This window comes from Dinoponera quadriceps, unplaced genomic scaffold (assembly GCF_001313825.1).
Source record: "Dinoponera quadriceps isolate SergipeBrazil2010 unplaced genomic scaffold, ASM131382v1 scaffold3386, whole genome shotgun sequence".
Taxonomy (NCBI): domain Eukaryota; kingdom Metazoa; phylum Arthropoda; class Insecta; order Hymenoptera; family Formicidae; genus Dinoponera; species Dinoponera quadriceps.
The window spans coordinates 825,408-849,765 of record NW_014557714.1 but is presented as its reverse complement, the minus strand read 5'-3'; the positions used below and the strand labels follow the sequence as shown (position 1 = coordinate 849,765).

Genomic DNA, 24,358 nt, shown 5'->3' with positions numbered 1-24,358 from the left:
CGACAGACGTGCATCGGAATAAGTGAGTTTTGTATGTGTAGGTGCATACTAAAGACGATCTCCATCGAAAGTTTGCACTGCTGAACGAAAGAAAATTAAGTCTTCGCGTTTTTTTCAAATATCACTGAACCTTTCTTCGCGTCTCTTTTATTAACAAGATGTTAAAACGCGTATTGTGAACACATATTTGTGCATTTTAAATAAACCTCAATTTAATCTTTTGTTCGCACATTTATTTATTTTTTTTTGCTTAATTTGAATAATTTGATGGATTGAAAAAAAAACATTTGCCAGAATTATTCAATTTTAAATAGATGATTCAAAAAGATATAAAATAGATATATAGTGTATTAATATTACAAAAGAAGAAATAAAGAATTTTGCGTGCTTTAAGAAAAAAATTTTAGGTTTATATGTACAGGATTCAACAACTATGGGTTAATTTTTCACTTGGGTCAATTTGACCCAGTGAAGTAACTAAAATGAAGATGAAAATTTTTTTAACTACTTTTAAACTTCATCCGTTCCCAGAGGGAGGCTTTAAAGAAAGAATAACGTGATGCGTTAATACGATGCATTTAAAAATATACGTTGTTACGTATTCCACCCGAATTATTCGACCTTTTCTCTCTATCGTCTAGCTAAACTTTTCGACTACAGTATTGTCACAAGACAACCGCGCTTTGAGGATAAAATTCTCGTAATTTCCGCCGCCGAATATAAACGCGTTGCGTGAGATTCGGTATTGACGTGTAATAGTTTTCTTTAAGCGAGATAAATAGACAGAGAAAGAGAGCGAAAGAAAGAGAGAGAGAGAGAGAGAGAGTGAGAAAGGGAGAGAGAGTGAGATCACTTCGCAGTCTTGGTTTACGCCTTGGCGATATTCATTGCGATTGATTTTCCCGCGAGCTGGACAAATTGTCGTTGAGTGCTATATGTCTATGTGGATAGAACATGTAAGTAATGCGAACGATGCCGAAATCATTACCAAGTCAAATATTGAACTTGGCTAATTTGTTATCGGCTAGAAAGTAGAACGACGTGTAGAAATCTCCCTTGCCGGCGAATTTGCCCTAGTTACCGAAGTTATAACGTTGTTAAACGCGCCTCCTCCCCTTCCACCCTTCCCNCCCCCCCCGGTCGGTCGACTTATGAGAGTCGGTTCGCGCCGAAGAAAATGTATAGATCATTCCCGAACGGATTCTCGTGCATGAAAATAGGCGTTCGGAATAATAAAGGGCTTTTTTCCCCCGTCGCCCGGCGGAAGCGCTTGGGAGCCAAAGTTTAAGCGATCACGCTTGAGGCATTGCAGTCGAATATTAAATCGGATCGCGCGGGAGACGATCTAAAGTGGTTCACGGGGAAATTTGTAAATCGTCGCCGGCGAGCCTCGCGCCTTCCCGGCCCGTGTTTACCACATTTGTTTTCCGTATAGGAAAAGCATCGAAACCGATATAGGTATTGTAAACGGACATATCCACTTTCCTCGGTCGTAAAGTACTGAACTCGACAGAATATGAACTTCGTCTACTGTGTGCAGCAGTTGGAACTGAAGTGGCAGTTTTTGTTTAGAAGCACGCTCGATTGTGTTATCAGCGTTGTTTGATTTTTCGTTTCGCGCTAAAGTTCATCTGATAATTTATGGCACGTCGATTTTATGATCTAGTTTCTAAAAGTGGCGATGTTCGAACATTAAAAAAATGAGTTATATTTATTAGGAAATATATAGTCATTTTTATAAAACCATCATATATTTTGGCACAGTTTCTGGTTTGCATTCATGTACGTAAATTTTAATTTCATACCTTCAACAGAACTTTACGGCCCGAGAATAGAACGGTACGTCGATTTTGCTACTTCTTTTCTAATTACATCACACGAATCACACTTCGTTGAAACGTTCCAACGACTTTGCGATCGCTCGAGTCGCGCGATCGGGAAATTTCCTCCGCTTTTTAAATCTCCCCGGACACTATTCCGCGGGGGGAAAAATTAAAGAAAATACCGAATCGATCCGAGTCGGTTTCGCGCCGCGCGTTGTTAGCGTCCGTTGAAGAGTTATCTCCCGTAATATCGAGTAAATCGCGACGTTAGTTTTACAACGTAATTTCAGACGTCGGTGTTGCCCCCAGTTTATTTTCTCGTCCGCGCGCGTTCGCTCGCTCGCTCGCTTATTCGCTAGCTGGCTTGCCGGCACGCTAACGTGGGCATCTTCCGAGTAATAAAACGCGCGTGTACGTCAGCTCCGCCATGCAACACACACACACACACACACACACATGCATACACTTACACTCTTACACTTCGGTAACGACGTGGAACAGAACGAGATGATTTGCTCGCAGACAATGGCGGCCTTTGTGCATCTTTAGCAGTCATTCAGAGCACACCGGGACACCTTCTGGAGAATCTCGACTGTGACGACGACGGCGACGAGGACGACAGTCGCCGAACCGACTCACCTTCGCAAGAAGGACAGAAGGGTCAAGGCGCGCGGAAGTCCTCGAGATCGTCTCGAGATGGCGGCCAAGCACGCCCGGCCCGCTCCGACACTTATCGTTGTGTAACTGTTTGCCCAACCACGAAGACAGACCATTTACCATAACGAGGGAAACGCCAGCAGAACCTGGTACCGGTGCGAGAGCTCGCAACAATGGTCGTCCTTCTCCTCCTTCCCCTCCCGCGTTTCTCCCTGCAGGCGAGCCGAGACCCTTCGCCGCTACGCCCAGCCCTTTCCTTCATATCTGTTTACAACCCTCTCCCGCTTTTCGCCGTTTCCTTCGTTTTCTAGGATCCGGTTGCCATTAACTCTCCGCCCGGCCGGGGGAAAAAAGAGAAACCCCCCCCGCCCCTTGGATAACGTTAGAGCTCGGTGAGCGCCGATGAATCGTCGTCCACGACTGGCCGAGACTCGTCGTCGTCGCGTCTCCTCGAGCGTGAATAGCGGGGAGCAGTCTATTCCTTTTTTTTGTTGAGCTACAGAGGATAGCTCTACGATAGGACACGATCGTTCGAACAAATCCGAGAAGGAGGGGGAGGAGGAGACGCATCCTTAAATCCCGAGCGGCGGTCGCGTTCGCGCCGACGGCGTTCTACGCGCTAAGCGCGACCTCCGCTCGTTTCCTCCGCTTCTACGACCTTTCGTCCATTAAGTCGTCTCTCGAGGAAGTCGTTACCGCGAGGAAGGTGTAAGAGTAATGGCACCGACCTTTTGTAAAATATGACGCAGTCGTACGTGTGACGGTGACGCGGCGAGCGAGCAGGCGAGCTTGCATTCGCCGTGCTCGCCGCGATCCAAGGCCCTCCCCTGCGCGCCCGCGTTGTTCCATTAAGATGGTTAATAATATAGAGAAGTTTAGTCGTATAATAGAGAGAGAGAGAGGGGCGGGGGGAGGGAGGGAAGGAGACGAGTAATTTGAGACACAAGTAAGATTTAAAAATGCACATTGTACAAATGATGAGCTTTAAAATTTAGAAGGAAAGCCGTTTTTTATCATTTTTCTGCGGATTTCTGCGGTTTTCGTCCCAAAAGTACAAACATTCGGTTAGAAAATTGATATGTGTTTGATTAAAACTTGTTATATTTATTTTTTCCGTAAAGGTGATAAGAAATAAAAAAAAAATCCGCGAGGGAATTGGGAAGAAACGGATTTTTCGAATCTTTAAAATTATAGTACAATTATGTTCATAGTACAAATATTGTTCGTAAAATATTATTATTATTATTATTATTATTATTATTATTATTAAGTGAGGTTATGTTTGAAAAAATCATAATGAATTAATCTTCCTTCATTTATTAATGCAAGTTTTTGAACTATATTACACATGCATGTCTGTTCAAATGGGTGTCTCTTTTTAATGTACATGGGAAAAAGAATCGCCATAGCTAAAAACTTTTTATATAATACAACTAAAATTTAGTTACCAGATCTAGTTTTTAGTTGTGGGAACTAATTCTTACGACTGTAATTGTGCACAGAAAAAACAATTAGCTAGTTTTTAACTGCAGGAGCTAATTATTTTTTTCCACGTAGTTACATTAGGGTATCATATATTTTTCGTTTTTATACTTCAGGTATAACTAGAAATTACGAACACGACTATACTTTCAAAATTAAACTTAATACATTATTTTTACGATAAGACTCTTTCCTTTAACCACAGCAGAACAATGAAGATCATAGATAATCACACAGATAGAATTCGTGATACAATGCACGTAGAAACGAACGTCTTTATGGCATGCTACTGTGATATTTTTGAAGCACGCTTCGTTGTCTTCAAAACGTATAAGAGCTCTTATACCGTTTTATACCTAACCCACTTCTTTATTATGAACTCTGAGAAAATATTACAACATCTAATAGTCTTAGTCCGAATAATTTACTCACTTCTGAAATGTGAGATTAAAAAATGAGATAATGTAATTTTCACTGAGTTCGAAATTGTTTACTACATGAATACATTAATTTTCTACATATACGAATGAAGTTTTAGGTACCTGAATATAACTGTCCTAATGTTGCTAATTTATAAAAATATCGAGACCTTCCATATGTCAGACCGTTCCTTAACTCCAATTCAGATATTTTTTGAGTTATTAAAGTGATTATGAGTTATTGGCGAAATCAAATAAACTGCATTATTAAATATTGCTATTATTATATAATGATTATTTCAGTTATATCTCAGAACGCGAGTATTTCGCTAAAAAGCGGTCCCTCAATTTTTTCGTCGTACGATAAATTGCAAAAATGGCTCGCGAATACGAGGAGCGTTCGAGCAGCCGACGAGTGGAGGAAAGTCGTTTAAGGTTCCCCGTCGAATGCGAAATTCTCACATAAACTCGCGTGTTGCGTGCGGAGAAAGCGCGACGTTATTTTAGGCACGTGCATCATCCTAGATCGTATTACGGCGAAGCGGAGATGGAGACACGGGCTCCTTCATTGCGGGCTTCGCGGAAACATCAATAATCTCGGTGAACTTCTTAAGCGGTTTGAACGATCTTCCGGAAACCACGGCGTTACGTGTGTGTATATATATGTATGTATGTATGTATGTACGCCGATAATCGACTGACGAAGAAAGAATCCCGTTGGGGAGTTCCCCGCTGTGAAAAAGACTCGCGCTCCTCGCGCTCGAACACCTCCACACGAATCAACGATCCGCTTCGATTCAAATAATTGGAGCGCGTTCCGGCCCAGATCACGCTAATACACTCGCAGAAAGCATCAGCGCGATTCAAACTTCCCCGTTGTCTTCCGTCGCGCATTTTCACTAACCGATCCGCTTTCGCTCGAGTATTCTCGCCCCAACAAAGATTTCGATCTGATTCTCTGGACTCTTTGAAACGAAATTTCATGTAAAACAAGCGAAAATTCATCCGAAGCGATAGCGCATCGTTGATAACTCGTACTGCACAGAAAACATAGTTTTTTAAATCAACGATAAATATTCTCCATACATGAGGGAGAATAATAATTCTAGAAGATTTTTAATCTTAAATTGAGTGCAAGAAATATTTGCATCGATATAAAAATTAATAAGAAAGATGAGAAAGAATACTTTTGTATTTGTGATTTTGCGTATGTATGTCTGCCTGAGCTTTGTTTCAAATTAATATTTATTATTTAGGTAGCGAAATAAACGTACAGGAGCGTAATTTTACTTCATAAATATTAAATTTGTAAGTAGCTTCCTTGATGCGCTACTGACAATGCGGCACTCTGCGGTACAACCATTTTAATCCATTTAATCCGGACAAATGCTTCAAACAATTATAGAGAATTTTCTTCGCTTTCTAATAGCCCCGCAACTGACCTTTTAGACGCAATTATAATTTGTCTTTTATATTCTCTGAATTTTTTAAAATGCAATCTCACTAAATAATTCGAAAATTCATTCGAACTGATAGTGAAAATAATACCACTTGAAATTACAGGAGTTTGATCCTGAATTAGAGTAGATTCTTAATTCACATATGAACGAATATTCTAATCGATTAGAGTGATTTTGTTTATCGGTCATCTATTGATCTTGCAACCGATCTTCCAGACACAATTAACTACACGGAAAAAATGCTGTTCAGTAGAATTTCCAACAGCATGCGTGATTGGAGTGGGTCTTTTTGATCCAATGACGATATTATTAAAACTATTGAACTGAACATTGAACTAATACTTTAATTATTGAAACAATACATAACATAATAGTAGTTTTAATGATATTGGCTACTGAATCAAGAAAATTTACTCTGAACGCGCTGCTGTCGGAAATTTGATTCAACCGAATATTTTTCTGCGCACGTTTTATACTTTCCAATTTCTCGGAGTAAAATTTCATTCAAAACGAATCAAAACTCACTCGAGGCGATTAAATGAAAGTAACGCGGAATCACAAGACCGAAAGTCCAGCTCTACTAGGACTTTTCTTCTTTCTTTCGTACGTATCCTTAATCCATGCGAGCGAATGTTTCAATAAATTAGAATAAATTTGCTCCTGTGACCGCCGGGTTCATCAGATCTCTTCAATCCCCAATGAAAATATTCACTCGACGTAGATTGGAGGATTCATTCTGTACATCCTGAAGAGTCACTCGCATTCAAATTACTCGACCGATCGCTCTGCCTTCCCGGTGGAATTCCGCCGGAAGAAATCTCGCGAGTGCGAGATTAATTGAGCAACCGAGATGCAACTTCCCGTGGGCCTTGATTATCCGCGGGAGATCGACGCGGGAGCGATGAAATCGCGAGACGCGCGATAAGACGTGAAAATGTATCGCACGGAGCTGCAGACCGGCGTCGTTCGCGCAACCCCCGCCTGCATGTAGACTCCGCGGAAGAATATTCCGAACACTCGAGTCGCACGCGAGGAAGCGACGGACGAGAGCGGGCAATCGATAGACGCCGTTTTCGGACCAATTTGTCGAGCTATGAGCCGGCTCTCGGTGTGTACGGCTGTAATGAGGGGTTGTTTTCCGAAGGCGGCGCGCCTTTTAGCGCAAAATCGCTTCTCCACCCCGACGCCCGACGCGCCGGTAAGAATGAGACCGGCGGAATCTTGGCACGGGACGAGATCGGGGGAGGGGGGCGCGCGAGGGGCCCTCCGCGGGATGCAATTTATCCTGTCGCATTGGATTCAAAATAATTGATCCCCCGGGCGGATGGAGAATAGCGAGTCATTACCGCGGAGTGATAGCACCCCCATCGCCATCGCCGTGAGAAAATAAAAACTCGGAAATCACCTGCTCCCGATGAAAAATTTGACGGCCGGCCGGGAAGGCGAAGAAGATCGAGAAAGAGTGAGGGAGAAAGGAGGGGGGGGGGAAGGTAAGAGGTAAGGATGGTAACTTCGACACGGGCTCTCCCCAGTTGCAACGCTCCGGTATTCCTCCCGGAAACGCGACGTTTGACTTCCCGTGCGCAGCTGGCTGCACGAGCGTTTTCTCCGCTTTGCGATTGTCTGTCGCAGCGAAAATTGCGCGAGTATTGTTCTACCATGTTGGCTCCTTTCGGCTCGAAGAATATATCGGCGTTCGGTATATTCCTGCTGGTCGATATTCCCCCGTAATTAATGTTCGTCGGAATACTCCCGAAATATTAAGTTACTCGGGGATGTAAGACCGGCAGGCAGGCAGGCACTCGCGCCTCGGCGGAAGGCGCAATCGTGCGCGCGGAAATCGAAATCGATAGCTCGTCTGGATGGCGCGAGGGATTGATAGAAATAGTAATTTCGCCGGGAAATAGAGCCGTGCGATCTTCGGGTTTTATTTTCCACGTGGTAAGTGAAACCAGGAGGGTGGAGGTGTGCTCGTTGGATTCTCGGGCTGGCCGAAATCGTTTCACGTTTTGCGTACGTGCGTGCAGTTGGGCACGGCTGCAGCAGTTTTCTTTCTTTCTTTTTTTGACATGTCTTGGAACATGCCAAAATTACGACAAAGCGAAGCTGTGATTCACGAATATGCGTAGTAGATGATCAGACAGCTGTTAAAATTACACGTACGTGTGTGTGTGTGTGTGTGATGCTTTATATATCTGGACCAAGTGGGGGTCAAAGTACACGCAGAAAGGAATGCACTCTGTTTTGTGTCCCTCTCTCATTTGCGTTCTCTCTCATTCGTTCGCGGATACTCGCATAGACCACGTGAGCCAGAGAGAACGTAAGGGACATAAAACAGAGTGCATCCTTTATTACGTGAATCTCCTTACGCGACTCCTACTCCTCAAAATATGTAGATGTGGTTTGAAAGAAATAAAAAATAGAAGATAAAAATAGGACATTAACTTCAAGGAATACGTATAAAAGGGGTCATTTTAGTTGCGAATGCCCGAGTTCCCGGATGGTCAATCGCTTTCTAACTGAGCCGATAATTAGATCATATATTTAAATCTACATATAATGCACATTTCGACGAATTCTTAAAAGAAAAACTCGTTTTATTTTTAAACTATCTTAATTAAGAAAGCAGGAGATGCCACTAATGTGGAGCTTAAATAGCTCGGTGATGAGAGAGCGAGATTGCCTGGCAAGCAGAAGACCCGAGTTCGATCTTAGCCGCGTCTTTCTCGCTCTGCCGTTTTTCGCCTCATATGACATTAAAAACGGATATCTGCAAGTACAAGCAAGCATCTCTGGCCATATTCTGACCTTTCCTTCCATTTGGAAATAGCGCGACTGCAAATCGAGCGGAACCGTTCACGCGAATATCTTCGCGAATCGTTGATATGTGTCAATTTCCCACGTTGGATTACCGTCTCTCAGAGACTTGGCGTTCTCGTGAACCGAATATGCGCGGCGTTGATCGCTGCTTAACCTAATTATTTCGTAACAATGAAACCCTGAAAATGATTCCGCAAAATTGACGAAATGCACAATCCTCCGAGATTGATCGAAAAGAGAGAATATACACCGAGAGAAAAATATTATTTGTAACTATAATCGTCATAATGAAAGAATTATAGACAGGAGAACCATTTTTCTAGTAAACGTTACTACAGCGATAATACCTTTATACGCATATTGTTGCTGCTATTTTTGTGGTGAAAATTATAAAAAAGATATAGTCGAGGCCGAAAATAATTATAATTTCTCTCAGTGTACGTAAAATCGAATTATAACATATGTTTTCTCTCCGAGCGTCAACTTATAAGAAATGATACGGGAGAGAAATTTGGCAAGAATTATTTTACGAGAAAATATGCAGAACTATCTCTCGATGCAATTTTTGTGAGCTTCATAGGTGTTCCGAATTTCAATTTCATCGAATTACCATCGGGGGTTTCAACCCCTAAACGTGCGAGGGATTATTTTTAGCCGCTCTACCCGTATTCAAAGCCCATCCGAATCGATGAGGGACAGGTTGTGTACATTTCCTTGTCGGAGAGACGCTTTCGTCCTTCGTGAATGATCAAGGGCTCGAATGTCCGGCGATTCAAGTTGTACTTACGTATGTCGAGCGAGTGGACATCTGTGACTGGGCCGAACAGCATCAGTAGTATGCACAGCCTAGCGATTATCGATAAGCAGTCGGTCTCCATGTTCTCCGTTGAGTGATGACTTCATGAGAGCACTCGACGAAAACGGCTGCAATCAGAACCGCAAAGTTCGAGTCAAGATTTTGTTCTCCCCGGTCCTTTAAGATAGTTGTGCCGCATTTTCAATGGCATATTAAGGAAGCCATTCACAAATTTAGTATTTATCAAGCAAAATTATGTTTCTATACATTTATTTTACTAGTAAATAATAAAAGTTAATTTAAGACAAAGTTGAAATAGACATATATACACGATATTACAAATATGAAATGTTATTATTATTTTTTATTTTTCTTATTAATGATATTTTTGTGCATTAGTTAACCTAATAGGATTGCACAGGTAGTAGAAAGAGGTATGTGAATATTTAAATATATGCATATACATATGTATTTCGAATGTTTCTATAAGTTATAAATTATATACTGTTGTATTTTGAAAATAAAATGGTCAATGATTCAATAATTCTGAAATTTTTGTAAAATGTCTTCTTAATATCACAGTTTTTCATTAAAATTCTAAATACGGTTTAGAAGTAATTAAAAATAGAAGTGGAAAATAGGTAATTAATTTCAAGGAATACGTATAAAATGTGCCTTCAGTTGTGAATACCGCAGCTTTTGAATAGTCAATCTATTTATAATTGCGTCAATAATTAGATGTCATATTTAAATGTATGTATAGTGCAAGTTTCAACGAATTCTTAAAGAACTCATTTTGTGCTACAATTATCTTAATCGCCGAGGTACGGCGCGTTTCTTTAATCATCGACATATTGACTGCCAAATACGAGTTATTTCGTAGCTGGCGTGCGAAAAGAATTCTCTGTTTCATTACGAGTTGATTCATTTACGCCATTCATTTAAGCGGATATATTCGTTCATTTCTGGCTATTATCATAAGAGCGGATAATTTTTACCAAAGATAGATGGAATTATAAAAGTCATGCAGTTCTTATTTGTTTTGTTACATGTGACGTCGACCTAAAGAAAAAAAGAATCACTAATATGGGCATGTTTTTCAAATCTCTTAATGGTGCAGATGCAAATTAACTCGCATAGAGGTACTTTTGGAAATAATTTTTTTAATTATAATATATAATTGCACTCCATTACAACGAGAATAATAATCCCTTTGGTGGTACAAAATACCATATTGCAGTACTTTTATCGCGAATATTGTCGAATAATTAATATACAGGAAAAAAGCGCTAAAATCAAAATAACATAATAATCTATTTTTAACCTCTTAAGCCTCTTCAATATAATTAATTGGCGTGTTAAAATAACACGCTCTTGCTCTTGAGATGATATCGGGAACGTAGTTCTCTAACGTCAACATGTTAATTACGCCAGCGATGGCGTGAAAATCGGTCGTTCCAAATAAGTATTAAAATATACGTGTTTTTCTCTCTCTTTTCAAGATTAACCGTTTTAGCGCCACGCAGCGCGATCGCGCTGTTCGCCTACTGTGGTGAAATGTGCCGCGATGTTTGGTCGCGATCATCAATTCGCAACGCGCTCGGTTCCAAATTTCGCAAACTTTTGAGTGTTTAGTATAACGTTTCTGATATGACTGATGAAATGAAGCGCGAGCGCGCCGGGCGGCATATTTCGACGAAGAAAAAAGCAGCGCGATCGCGTCGATCGGCGTTACTCGCAGATAAATGAACGAAGCGCTATCGCGCTGCATGGCACAATCCGACACGGATTTTTAAAAACCCCTGGCACTAAAACGGTTAAACTCTATAATTATATTCAGTAAATAGAATAATGAACAGATTGTTCTATATCAAGCTAATTTCTCTTTATTGTTTCACTTACGGCTCTTTTTGTTCTCTCCTTTGTACAGGTCAATTAATTATATCTCATGCTAATATGTTGATTATTATTTTCTGCGGAGTGATTCTTTAATTATATTATGCTAAAGCACTTAAGTGGTCGCTGACTCAGAGCGCAAAATAAATAGTGCTCTGTTGTATTTTGAAAATAAAATGGTCAATGTTTCAATAATTCTGAAATTTTTGTAAAATGTCTATATTAATTCTTAATATCACAGTTTTTCATTAAAATTCTAAATACGGTTTAGAAGTAATTAAAAATAGAAGTGGAAAATAGGTAATTAATTTCAAGGAATACGTATAAAATGTGTCTTTAGTTGTGAATACCGCAGCTTTTGAATAGTCAATCTATTTATAATTGCGCCAATAATTAGATGTCATATTTAAATGTATGTATAGTGCAAGTTTCAACGAATTCTTAAAGAATTCTCTCTATCTCTCTCTCTCCCTTTCTGCCTATCTATTTCTCTATCTCTATCTTTCATCTTGTATATGCTCGCGAACACGTATCGTCGACGTCTCGTGACATGTTGGGACGGCTCTTCCCACTTTCCACGGAAGAACGTCTCCCCGGGGAGAATACTAGTTTGATTTCCGCCGATCTCCGGAATCAATATTTAAAGCCGAGAAGACGGACTCAGGCCGGCCGCGTCGCAGGCGTGCCTCACGGGAGTCCTCGCGCGTCCGCCCGGCGCGTATCGTCCGTTGCCGCTTGCCTTCCAATTTGCCCACCATTGTTTTCGGGGGCTCGGATAAAACCCCCGATCGGGCACTCGGTCACGTCTGTCTGCGAGGCATCCCACGCGCGCATTTTCCAAACCGCCTCTCGAAATATTTCCCCGTAGTGGCGGCCGGAGTAGCAGCGGCCACACAAGCGGTGGATGAAAACGCAAGGGACGACCAGGGGTGGCGGAGGGTCGAGTAGAAAAAGGAGCTTAATCGACTTAAGAGTAAAACTACACGCCACGTTCGCGTATTCCTTTTTCTTGGTACAATGCTGGACGGCCAGTCAGCCTTCGCCGGCGACGACGACGATCCCCTGTGCTACGTGCGTGGCCTAGAGAAAACGTAGAGAGCAAAAGAGAGAGAGGAATAGAGGGAGGGAAAACCGCACGAAATCGAGTCGTCGCCCAATTAGACCAACTTCGCATCCGCGTGTCTTAGTGAAGACCCGGACGGCGAACACAGCCTTGGAATGAAAGAGCGAGTGAGCGAGTGAATGAGCGAACTTATTATATTTTGGCAAGAGCCCGGAGATCGTTAAACAATACGAAGCCGGTAATATCGGCCGGCCATGTTTGCTTGCGTGAATAACCGAGAGGTTCAAGGTTAATCGTCGGGTATACGTTCGAGAGATCCATTAGCCGTGATCTCTTGCTTAATATGTGCATTTTAATTGAGCAAGTCGGCTTTTATGTATCGTTTTTCACTAATCGACGATCTTGTAAAGAAGGTAAAATAACTTGCACGCCCCGAAGAACGTAAAATCTCGCAGGAAGAAATCACATATGGACTTAATAACAAAGCCGTTTTTTCGTCGTTTTAGCTGAAAAACGGGGTCCAAGAGTGAAAACGTTCCTTCGAGGAAAATGCGATTTTTCATATTTTTTCATCAATATCTCTGAAATTGTAAGAAATACTGGAAAAATGTTAAATACAGTATTTAATAGCATATACACAGAGAAAAGGACTCCTGTGGATTTAATATACGCGTTTGATTGATTCGGGCTTGTTTAATATAAACAATATAATTTAATATCAAATATCATTTTGTTGTTTAAATGCGAAAATGTTGTTTCATTAGAGTAAATTATGTTGTGATAGAAAAAATAATATTATTTTGAGGAAATATAATATTTTGCTTTCAACAAATAAATATTATTTCATAATACATGAAATATTGTTCCACGAAACAAAAAGAAGTTCTTTAATATTTTTCTAACATAGTGTTACTTCTTTCAAATAATTTATTGCTTGTGACAACTATTGCAATTTTTAGATGAAAATATAGAAGAAATATATTATTTGACGTAAAGATATTTATTGTTTAGCCAAGCAAGCAGTTTGTTGAATCAAATATTCGTACGATTGCTCTATTCCACAAGACTAATTCGTTTCAATTAAGGAAATTTCATTAAGCCCAGAAAGAAATATTTTCCTCCGTGTATATTCTATAACACAGTAACGAGAACTTCAAGAAAAAAAATATCCCGAGAAATTTCCCAAGAAATTTTTTTCCCACCCCGCATTGCTTAATTTAAAATTGACTTCTTTTATCACAGTGTTACAGAATATAGGATGTTATTAAATTTTATATAGAACATTTTTCTTTTATACTTCCTTCTTACGGTTTTATGTTCAGAGATATTAACAAAAATATGAGAAATTTCCGCTGGAATCGTTCCTCAGCCGAAAAGAAGAAAAACTAGTTGCGCCATTAGTCTCGTGTGTACTTCTTTCCCGTCTCAGATTTTTTCCGAACCTGCGAATTGCCGAACTCTCCTCGTCGGGCCATCGACGCTTGAGCAAAATTGAAGGAAAAAAAAAATTAAGGAAAATTAGCTAATCTCACCGAGCTGCGAATTCGACGCGGTCGGGTTTAATTCAATGGTGGAGCGGCGCTCGAAAGATTCTCTCGTGGAGCGGGAGGGGAAATTCTTTCCCTTTCGTTCTCGCCTTGTTATTATCGCGTTCGACGGAGGGCTTGAAGCTCGCGTATCTTACGTAGCGCCCGGCGTCGAGCCATCGCGAAAATAAGGAGCGCAACTTCCGCCGACGTTTCGCCGGCAACTAGACGCGAAGAGTAATTAACTGCACGAAGAGTAATTGATCGCAAATAGAAGCTTCGGAAACTAAGTTGCCCGACGCCGCACACTCCCTTCCCCTCCCTCCGTGTTCTGCTCGCGCTTCGCGCTCATAATGCATCGCGGCCGGCTCGTAAATGTCCACGTCGGGAAGAATTCGCGTCGACCGATGCGACGTTAATTAATCGACGCCGTCGCGCGACGATTTAATATCTCTCGTGACAGAGACGAACAGAGAGAGAGAGAGAGATATCGCGGCCATAATAAATATCGCGAATTTTTCGGGGTCGACCCGCCATCGAGGAGGTCACGTGACAAACTGTGCTCCGGTCAGTTAGCGTTATTCACCGCGCGAATCTACATCGGCTTCTACTTGCGTGTGTGTGTGTGTGTTTACGCGTGTACGCAGGGGCGACATATTTAACGAGCGAGATCGCGCTGAATAATGCGGAACGGCTCGGAAGGAATGGAAATAAATTTCCGAATGTGAGGAAGCGCCGGGTGAAATTTCCGCACGCATATCAATCCTCTTTCTCTCTCTCTCTCTTTCACTCTCCGCGGACGCGACGCAGCCACAAAGAGACGTTCGCGATCGACCGGGCGAAGTGAACGCGTCACCGGCCGCCGCCGTATTTACGTATTTACAAATGTTTATTTATGTATTTTACTATTAGAGAAGCGGATATTCATGATAATACGCGAGACGAAGGATTGAACGCTGCAGGGGGAGGGGGGAGAGGCGATAAATATTAATGCGACGACAATGTTACGCGCGTCGTGTTTTCTCGCGGAAATTGCCATGACAATGGCGGCGGTGTGTGTTGTGAAAAGTATCACTCGGACAATTATTATTGGCCGTTCTGTTTCGATAAATCACAATAAATATCGCCGGCAATCGAGGCTCGCACTGTGCATGCGCATGTACGTGCGCGTGTGTGTGTGTGTATAATATAGTGTGTATTGCCACACCTTGAATATTTTCAAGGAATAAAAATAACTTATCAGATGCTGGATGAAGTTGGAAAAATGTTTATATTCGCAGGAGGTGCTCGAAAGCGAGCTGATATCAATGCGATTTTCGCGTGACAAATTTTTTTCTCCTACCTCGCTTTGGAGATACCAAGCTGGTGTAAGAATTATCGTCTCATCCTGAATAATCCAAAATTTTTGGACTTACGTTAAACTTTTAATTCTATAATAACAGTTTGAGTTTTTGCTAAGATAGCAAAATAGGTTGAATTCTAATGATATTATTTATTATTATTTTAATGCGATTTAATATGCGATTTAATGCGATTTAATCTGCGATGATGTCTCAAATTTCCGTCTTCGCTGTTTTTAACGTCAAAATAGGTGGTTTGGAATATTCATGTCAATTTAATTATCGAAACATTGAGAACGTTTATAGCTTTAAAACAGCATTAAAATTACATTTGTGGGGAAGACCGGGGCAGGTTCGAATGAGTAGCAGATCAGTCAAGTGTTTCGTTTATGTACTTATTTTGAAAGAAGCAATGCGGGAGAAGTCGCAAAATGTTTCTTTCAGAACATAAGTACTAGCGTCGGGTTTTCACAACGTAAAATCGACAAGTATTACGGTTAACAAAAAGAAAAATGTGATTTGAGAGCAGCTGAGTAAATTTTCGTTTAGAAATTCTGTCTTCGTGTTCTCCGTCATGACTGGATAAACCTAAGTGACGTGTAATTAGTTAAACTACAAATAAATTTGTATTAAACAGTTCATGTCGATTTTCTCAACTATCTGAAATCTTACCTGACCTCCGATTTGATACTCCAATCATTTCTAAAATAAATATACACCCTAGCACAATGATATACGCTAATGTAATCAAATAAACCATATATTCACTATATTCTGACTGTCGAGAATGCGTTATAAATAACCCTTCATTCATTACTAAATAATTTTAAATATATATACACTTCTCAACGTGCATTAACCATATTAATTATATATAATGTTAACTACCTCGGGCTACATTCAGACCTATTCGGGGCACAAGTGCTTATATATTGATTATTATAGGCGAAACTATATAGATTATATATAGGATCTCCTAGCATAAAAATGTAGAAGATCGTCGCTATCATCGTTGTTTAATCAATCACGGCAATTAGTTAAATATGTATAGGCTCTCGTGATATACAATCAAGGGAATATGAAATTAGGCCAATAAGAGCCGACGCAGATTGTTGATGCGAGAATTATTATTATATGGGAGGATAAATATGTTTGACAGTGTCAAACGCACGCGTCAACTATTCTGTCAGTCTTCTTCAAACGTACGTGGAGAATCTTCCTTTCACGTCAAACCGACCCTGTATCCCATTATTAACCATTATTAACAATTTCTTATTAACTCCCCATTCCCAAACTAATAGTTAAAGTAAGCCTTTAATTTTGATTCTTTTTTTAAGAATATTGCGACGAATAACGCTTCCGCCAGGAGTCGAATCTGGAAACCTCCCCACTTGCCGGGCGAGATGTATTCGGCCACCGAATTCTATATAGTTCCATTAAAAATATATTCTTGTTATTCAAGAATAATTTTTACGAGTCGAGGAGACAAAATATTAAATAGAAAAGACGATATCTTCAAATCGATGCAATTTTTAGTTTGAAGATATCGTTCTCTTCATCCAATATTTTTTCCTTTCAATAAGAATTATTCTTGAATAATGTTAGAATACAATATTTTCAGTAAAACTATATAGAATTTCTTCATCAAACACGATTTGATTTTCATATAAGATTATAATATGATATATATTATTCGTATAAAATTTGTCTCGTTTATATATGAGAATATGACTTGAATTTTGACGTTAATTTTACTTGTAATTAGTTAATAAATATCGGTATCGTCAAAGTAGGTTTCTAATCTATAGGCCAATCTGAGTAGTCGCGAGCTGTCGTCAGAAGCGTCAGAGTAATATCGAAATTTCGACCCGGCGCCGTCGTCGGCCGCTTCCTCGCCGCGCTTTTTCACGCCCGTCGGCTTTTCGCCCGTCTGCGAAATGTTTCCCAAATACTCCACGGGGCACTGCGTACTCACTGGCAAGACTCGCGATTAAATTAAACGCGTTCCGCTCCCGCCGAGCGCGAATCATAATTTCGCGGGCTCGCGCGATTTATCGCGTTTTGATAGATTGTAAACGCAACGTGACGCCGCGGTTACAGCCGTTTCTTGGCGTATCAGGACATGTAGCATTGCTATCGACACAGCGTTAATTAGTGCGCACACTTGCGACCCGGATGTCACCGAAATACCATTAACGGCCCTCGTCCCACGAGAGAGAGAGAGAGAGAGAGAGAGATAAACAGAGTGTGGGGGAGGAGGAGGAGGCGTATCGCCCGTTTAGATTGCGTTTTCTGGTCCCTGCAAATAATTAGCGGTGCTCCCATATAACTGCGCGTCGCCACGGCGATTTGGACATTGGAGGCGCAAATTAGGACGGCGTCTACCTAGACGTGTTTGCCGATAATTTAATTGATTATTGACGTGCGCGCACAGACACACACATATGCACGCGTACACAGGTACATAAGCTCACGCACGTGCATCCATCGACAGGCGCGCGTCTCTCCGAAGGACGCAGCTGCTTACTCTCTTACGTTCTCTAAGACGCACGGGCGGTGGCCGCTTTGACGCGACGAGTCGCGCGGATCAAAGCCGATGCGCGCATCTGTCAATAGCAGGCAACGGGATAATTAAATGGGCGTCAATTTATACATGTAATGGCCCGCGCCACGAGTCGCGCCGGGCTAATTGACGTATCGCTCGGATCCCACTAATTATCTCACGCGACCGATGTGGTTCTCGCTTTCAACGCCGGCCGGTCACGCTCCGAAGGCGAAGCGTCAAGAAATTCACTCAGTACATGTCGCTGATGAGCCTTTCGCTATTGCGCGAACATACGGGAGGAAAGCAGAAAAACCGACATTTTGCCGCATTTTGCTCTCGGGCTCTAAAACTCCGTTGAAGATTTCTGCGGCTGCATGCGAACCAGCGACACGAAAATGATTGCAGATTACATTTCCTTGCGAATAATTGTTTCTTCAGATGTTTGAGGATTGACATTTTTAGAAACAAGAGCCCAAAACTGACGTATCTGTGACATTTATACGGCATTATAAAAAAAATATAATATAAACATTGAAATTATTATGTACATTATTTTGTATATTTATTGTATATCCTTATATGTTATCTTTAATCTTATATATTCTTTAAAGCTTGAACAATTTTACGATATATAGGGTGTCCCAGTTCTCGCGACTTTTAATTTTACCGAAAAGTTTTCCGAGCAATTTCCAGTTAACTTTTCCTCAACAAAAATGTCGAGGCACCAATAATTTCCGAGATATAAACGATTGAGAAAATGAAGCTTTCCGCGAGCTACGTTTCGAGTAACTAAATTGATAACAAAATTATTTTCTCCGATTTATTTCAAGTGAACTTTAATTTAACAGAATTTTCAAGTGAACTTTAATTTAACAGAATTTTAATTTGAGACTTCACTAAAAAGATAGAAGACTGGTTGAAGACTGAAAAGTTGTCACAATGATCTCCCTCGATATTTTCGCCAAGATAAAACTAACTCTAAATTCAGGGAATCTTTCGGTAAAATTAAAAGTCGCCAAAAGTGGGATATTCTTTATGTATTATTCCTTTATTATGCGGAAAAGGATCTTCTGATATCTTTCCGATCGTCTTAAACAAGCAAACGAGGAAAATAGGGAAAAATCAATAGCTAATACATTCAGTTATCTCGGTTCACAGAACAACCTAACCCTAACTTGCGTAGTTCAATGACAACTTATAGTTCAGTAATAGATAAATCAATGAAATATTTTTTAAAATCAATTATCATTTCTCAGACCGGAATATTATAATTAAAGATTCCCAATTAATGCGTATTCTAGAGTGGGAAAAGATTCAAATATTAGATCAGTTTCAGTATTCGTTGCGACTTCCGAATTAAATTTGATATTCACTGCATTCGATGAGAATAAATTGCTCATCAATCGAGAAACTGCCGTCGTTATCCATGATTCTTTGAAGTCCGGCGGCAGAATATTATCAATCATTATTGTTGCCTGTAATAATGTATACGGCATCATCCGGTGGGAATCGAAGCGAACTTTTCCAACTGACCCGACGTCATTTAACGAAACGAAGAGAATGCGCAATCAATTCACATCAGTTCGCAATTAGTAATAATCGCTACCGACGCGAATAGTACGTAATAATAAATAGCAAATACTTCCGACATGGCAGTGAGTTTTTCATTTAGCTCGTTCCATTTCACTCGTTCGGTTCGTCGGATTTATCGGGGCTCGCGCGAAAAACTGTTGACGAGCAAAGTGGGCCGATCGCGCATCCGGCTTCATGATGCAACACCGACACCGTCGCCGTCGCGTTCGTCATTCACCTATCACACTGAGTTTATCGCGACATAATTAGCCTCACAATGATCGTCTAATTCGCCGGTAAGCCGTTAACTCCGTAATGCTAATTTACGCTCCGACGTGACGGCGTAACTGCGTTTATCTATCCGCGAGTGATTAGTTAATTTTAAATTAGCCCGCTTGTGTTGTTTGCTAATACACGCACCTCATTCGTCGCTATCGCCGCCGAATGGTGGTGCGCGCATATGCACACCCAGCGCACACACAGGCACACACACATACATATCCGTGTGTACACACGCGGGCCTCTCCGTGGCACGCTCAAAGGGATCTCCGCTATTGCAATATCGATCGTGTGATATGACGGCTGCGGCTCGTTATCTTGGGCGCGATATGTCGATACCTTGTGATACACTTAATTGAAGACATTTCGCCTCATTAGCTATGCCGGTCGGACGTTCCGAATTTCGTAATTAAACATCGCCTTTGCGCGACGTCGCGCATCGTGACGCGTCATTACCGCGCCGCGGTATCTTTTCGAGATACGCCGGGTCGTAAAAAGAACCCTCGGCTCGTCCGACGTTTAAGTTATAATATGCAATATATAATATTGTAATGCATATATTATGAGTAAAACTGTTAGCCTCGATAATGTAGCACGCGACTCGGTATGAACGGAAAGTCGTGAAAAGTCGGGGTCCGGCAGCGAAGATCGAGAATATCGATGATAAGAGGATACTTTATCCTAATTAATTTATTTTGCACGTCATACTTTGAAATCTCCGTTTTTCTAATTTTTTTGCATTTATTACATGAAACGACCACGCAGAGCGATCAGCCATCTCGCCGATCGTCGATCGTTGATTTCTGCACATTTCTGCAGGGGAGAAGCAATTTCGTCGGCGTAACTGAATTTTTCGTCGCCTGAGGACCAAGAATTCGGTTGTAGGAGCAGAAAGATTCCCGCAGGAGGTTTCCATTCAGCCAATTGTTTCCGGTTGTCTCAACCGAACTTTAACCGTAGCCGCATGTTCACATAGATGTTCTCAGCCGCGATCACAGAGATATCACTTCCTGTCGCCGAGATTTCGTTTCTTGTCACCGAGTTTCTGCTTTGTTGCAGGGACTGAGTTCTCTTTTCCGCGTGTGTCATTACAAAATACATCCTCCCTCGCATTATTAAACCCTCCCCTTTGTCGTCTAAAAATATATACGCCCTCATATATTGCGAAACCGCCGTAATAACCGACGTATGATTGAGAAACGTTGACGTAACCGACTGGAGTCCCGCACTGCCGACTCGAGATCGGGACGTCTCCCCTCTTTCCTTGATTAGCGTCTCCGTCGAAGCGCTCGTCATTAATCGCGCAGGAGACATCGAATGTTAATTAGTCGACGGAGTTAATGCGGAAGCAAGGGGGAGCTGATTAATTAACGTCGCGAGATCAGGAATAGACCGCCAATGTCCGATCGTCGCGCGTCAGCCTTCGTCGCTGCGCGTCGTTCGTTAGAAAATGACAGGGCGGATCTGACATTTTTCAAGATTCGGCTCGAGCGCTCGCCGACGGCTTCCCCGTCCCGTAATGACGGGAACTACGGGGCCAATTTCTTCCTGCTGCCGTTGCAAAATACATTCGAGATTTTATGGAGCCTCCGGTAAGCCGGAGAGAGTCGCTGAAACTCCGCGGCTCGTACGGCGACGACGAAGGTAGAGGAGGCGAAGGAGAAGGAGGAAGAAGCGGTGGCGAACGTTCGGAGTCCCCGAAGACGAGGGGATGGGGTGGATGCTCGCTTTAAACATCCGAGGATATCGCTTTGAATTATCGAGCGCGGTCCGTGTGCACCGAACGTTATTAGCCGGGAATAACGCGATCGAACGTGGCGATCCAGCGATTTAGCGTCTCTCCGCACGCCCGGCGCTTTGATATTTTCCGGTGTCGCCCCTCGATAACCGCTTATCAATAAGCGACGAGCTCGTTCGCCATCCCCCCCGGGGCAGGGGGGAGGGAAGGGGGTAAGTTCGGCGCGACGGTAAGTCGTCGTTACGTGCTATCCGGCCGGCCGACCGGGGCGAATAACGCGAGAATCGCTCGTCTTAATGCTAATATGAGAGTTCGCGCTGGAAAATTGCAGCGGGGGATAAATTACTTAACTTCAGTTAGCCGGGCATACCAGGCTACCTAAGGCCACCGTAATTCCCACAAGAACCCTATTTAGACTTTCAGCGCTCGTTTATTCTAATGCCGCGCCGCGCTGTGTACGGAAGGCCCCTCTCTCTTGGCCATCCTCCCCCTCCCCCCCTCCGGACCCTTTATTCCCCCGTTCTCTTCGGGCAACACCTCGCGATGTACACTCATGATCCTTAGCTTATTGCGCGGGAGCGCGATACGGAGATTGCGCTCCCGCTGATCCCGGTAAACGAAAACCGATGAATACGCTCGCGAAATTATCGCGAGCGCGAGTTTAAGCGCGCCCTCTAATCACCCGGTGCGCTCGTTGCTCGCTGATGGTTATTCCAGGAAATTGTTGTTGCTGTTGTTGTTGTTATTATTATTATTATTATTAACGCGTTGTTTATTCAGCGCCCGGAGACAGATCTCCCCGAATGCAGAAAATAACGAGAACATTTCTACGTAAAACGTGTGGTGGAATATATTATATTTGTAGTTAAGCGGAGTAAGTAACATGTATAAAAGAAGCGTTAGAATTTTACCACGTGCGTTACCAGCATGCGGAAACATGTTAATATTGCCGTACGTGTTAATGCTACCGCATGCGCGACGCGCCGATTTTCATGAAAAACGGACGTCATGTGCACAAAGAGTCACAAATGCCCGGCCATTCCCCAGATTGCGAGTGTGCACTTTTTTTTACCTTGTACTCGCCGAACATAAGGCTGAACATCGCGCAAGCAACTGTAATTATAATGGCCGGGCAAGCGCGACGTTGAATAGACGATTTTCAACCCCTCACGAGTGTAAGCACGCACAAATGAGAAAGCGTTACCGTCTAAGTAATATTTACTTGATCCAAGTAAAATGGTCACACCAATACTCCTTGGTAAATATTTAGCAGAAGTAAAAATAATAATCTAGCAGGAAATATAATTGGCTATATACAATGTGATCTTTCGTTCGTATAAGTAGATACTGATTTGTATGTGTTAAAATAATTGCGACGAATATTACATTCATGATGTTGGGAATATCAAAGTTTAGTTTTAGATGATATTTGCTGGACAGAAAAATGTAAATTTAAAACCATTACGTATCTTCAGTGGAAACGAAGTATCACATAATTGTAGTAAATAAACAAAATCTTAAAAATCAAATGGTTAAAGTAGGCCGATATTGCATCCCGGAATGGTAACAGTATGTTTTTTGTAGTTTTCGGGCTGCTAAATCTGATTCTGATCTCTAATTATCGGTCCCACATGTAATTTCTCCTCTTTTGTTCGCATAAACAAATTAAGCCTACATTATTATACGAAGTTTTACATTATTATACGAAGAAAAACAAAAATATCGGATAGATTGCCTCCGTGTGAACGGTGGTAGAGCGAACGAAGAATTGAAAAAGAGCGTGCGACCCGAGTCAAAATTTTAGTCTCAGTTTGAATCTAATTTAGTTCTACATCAAGTGTTCAAAGGTCTATTATTGTGCTCCTTCGGTGCTACAAGTGGGGGCTTATTTCTGTTCTCTCCGCTCGAAGAAATAACATAGAATTTCAAATTTCGACTCGGGGATTCACGTGGACGAGGTAAGCAATCAAGACGGGGCGAGAAGTTATTCGTGGAGTATCGGAAGCTGAAAAAATCGAACTGAGCGAACCGGAGGACGCCAATAATAGAGGCTCGCCGCGAATGCGATAGCCCGTCCTTGACTACGTCCACGAGGACGTTCGGAAGGACAAAATTATCGAAGGCACGCTGGATATCGAGGACGAGTCGCGAATAACCGCCTCGTTCTTTGCGCCCCTCGACATTTATTTTCGCGCGCGACACAGTCCTCGATCCGACATCTTATCTACCACCGCCGATCATTATTAATCACATCTCTCCTGCGCTCAATTGACAAGCCGACTTATCGGCTCATTAAACCACGACACGATTCGGGAAGGAAAAGTAGGGGAGAAAAAATCCGACATTTCCCGGTGGTTATTCGTGACCCGGGCCGATAATAAAACGCCTACGCGCGGTATCCATCTTCCATATCGAGCCCTCCGAGGGAACTTCGTCGGATGCACCGCAAGNCCAACCCGCCCGCCCGCCTATGAACGTATCTCGTGGACGTTGCGGAGGGCGACGGGGGAAGGGGAGAACCGTAAGAATATTTCCTCCGATATTATCGAGAGCCCACATCTCCACTGCGGAATCGTGCGCCGACGGAGAAGGAGAGGACGGAGGGGTGCGAAACGGAACGGAAGCTCAGCATTACACGTGCACACACACACACACACACACATACACACACGTGTGCTTGGCGTGGACGGTCGGTCGTCCGCGTGTAAGACGCGCTCCCGAAGGAGGCTTCGTCCTGAATAGCCGGCGGAACCATCGCCTAACCCGGGTGGACCTATCGCTAGCTATTATCGCGTACCCTGCGGTTTTAAGCTATCGCGGCACGTAAGAGTGCCAAGAGGAACTTTCGTCCTCCCCTCATGGCTACTACCCACCCTCTCTCCTTCCCTGTCGCCTGCCCCGGCCGCCCCGTGCTCTCCCGGTCGGTGGATATAATCCACCCC

At 42.4% G+C, this 24,358-nt stretch overlaps 1 protein-coding gene across 1 annotated transcript in view; it reads right to left on the bottom strand.

Annotated features, from left to right (window-relative positions):
* The window catches only part of LOC106749404 (discoidin domain-containing receptor 2-like), a 191,219-nt gene that overhangs the window by 87,742 nt on the left and 79,119 nt on the right, over positions 1-24,358 (bottom strand). Inside the window, exon 2 of the mRNA XM_014628806.1 lies at positions 9,449-9,585. Within this exon, the coding sequence (XP_014484292.1) occupies positions 9,449-9,539 (91 nt within the window). The 5' untranslated portion in view covers positions 9,540-9,585. The remainder of the gene's footprint in view (positions 1-9,448; positions 9,586-24,358) is intronic.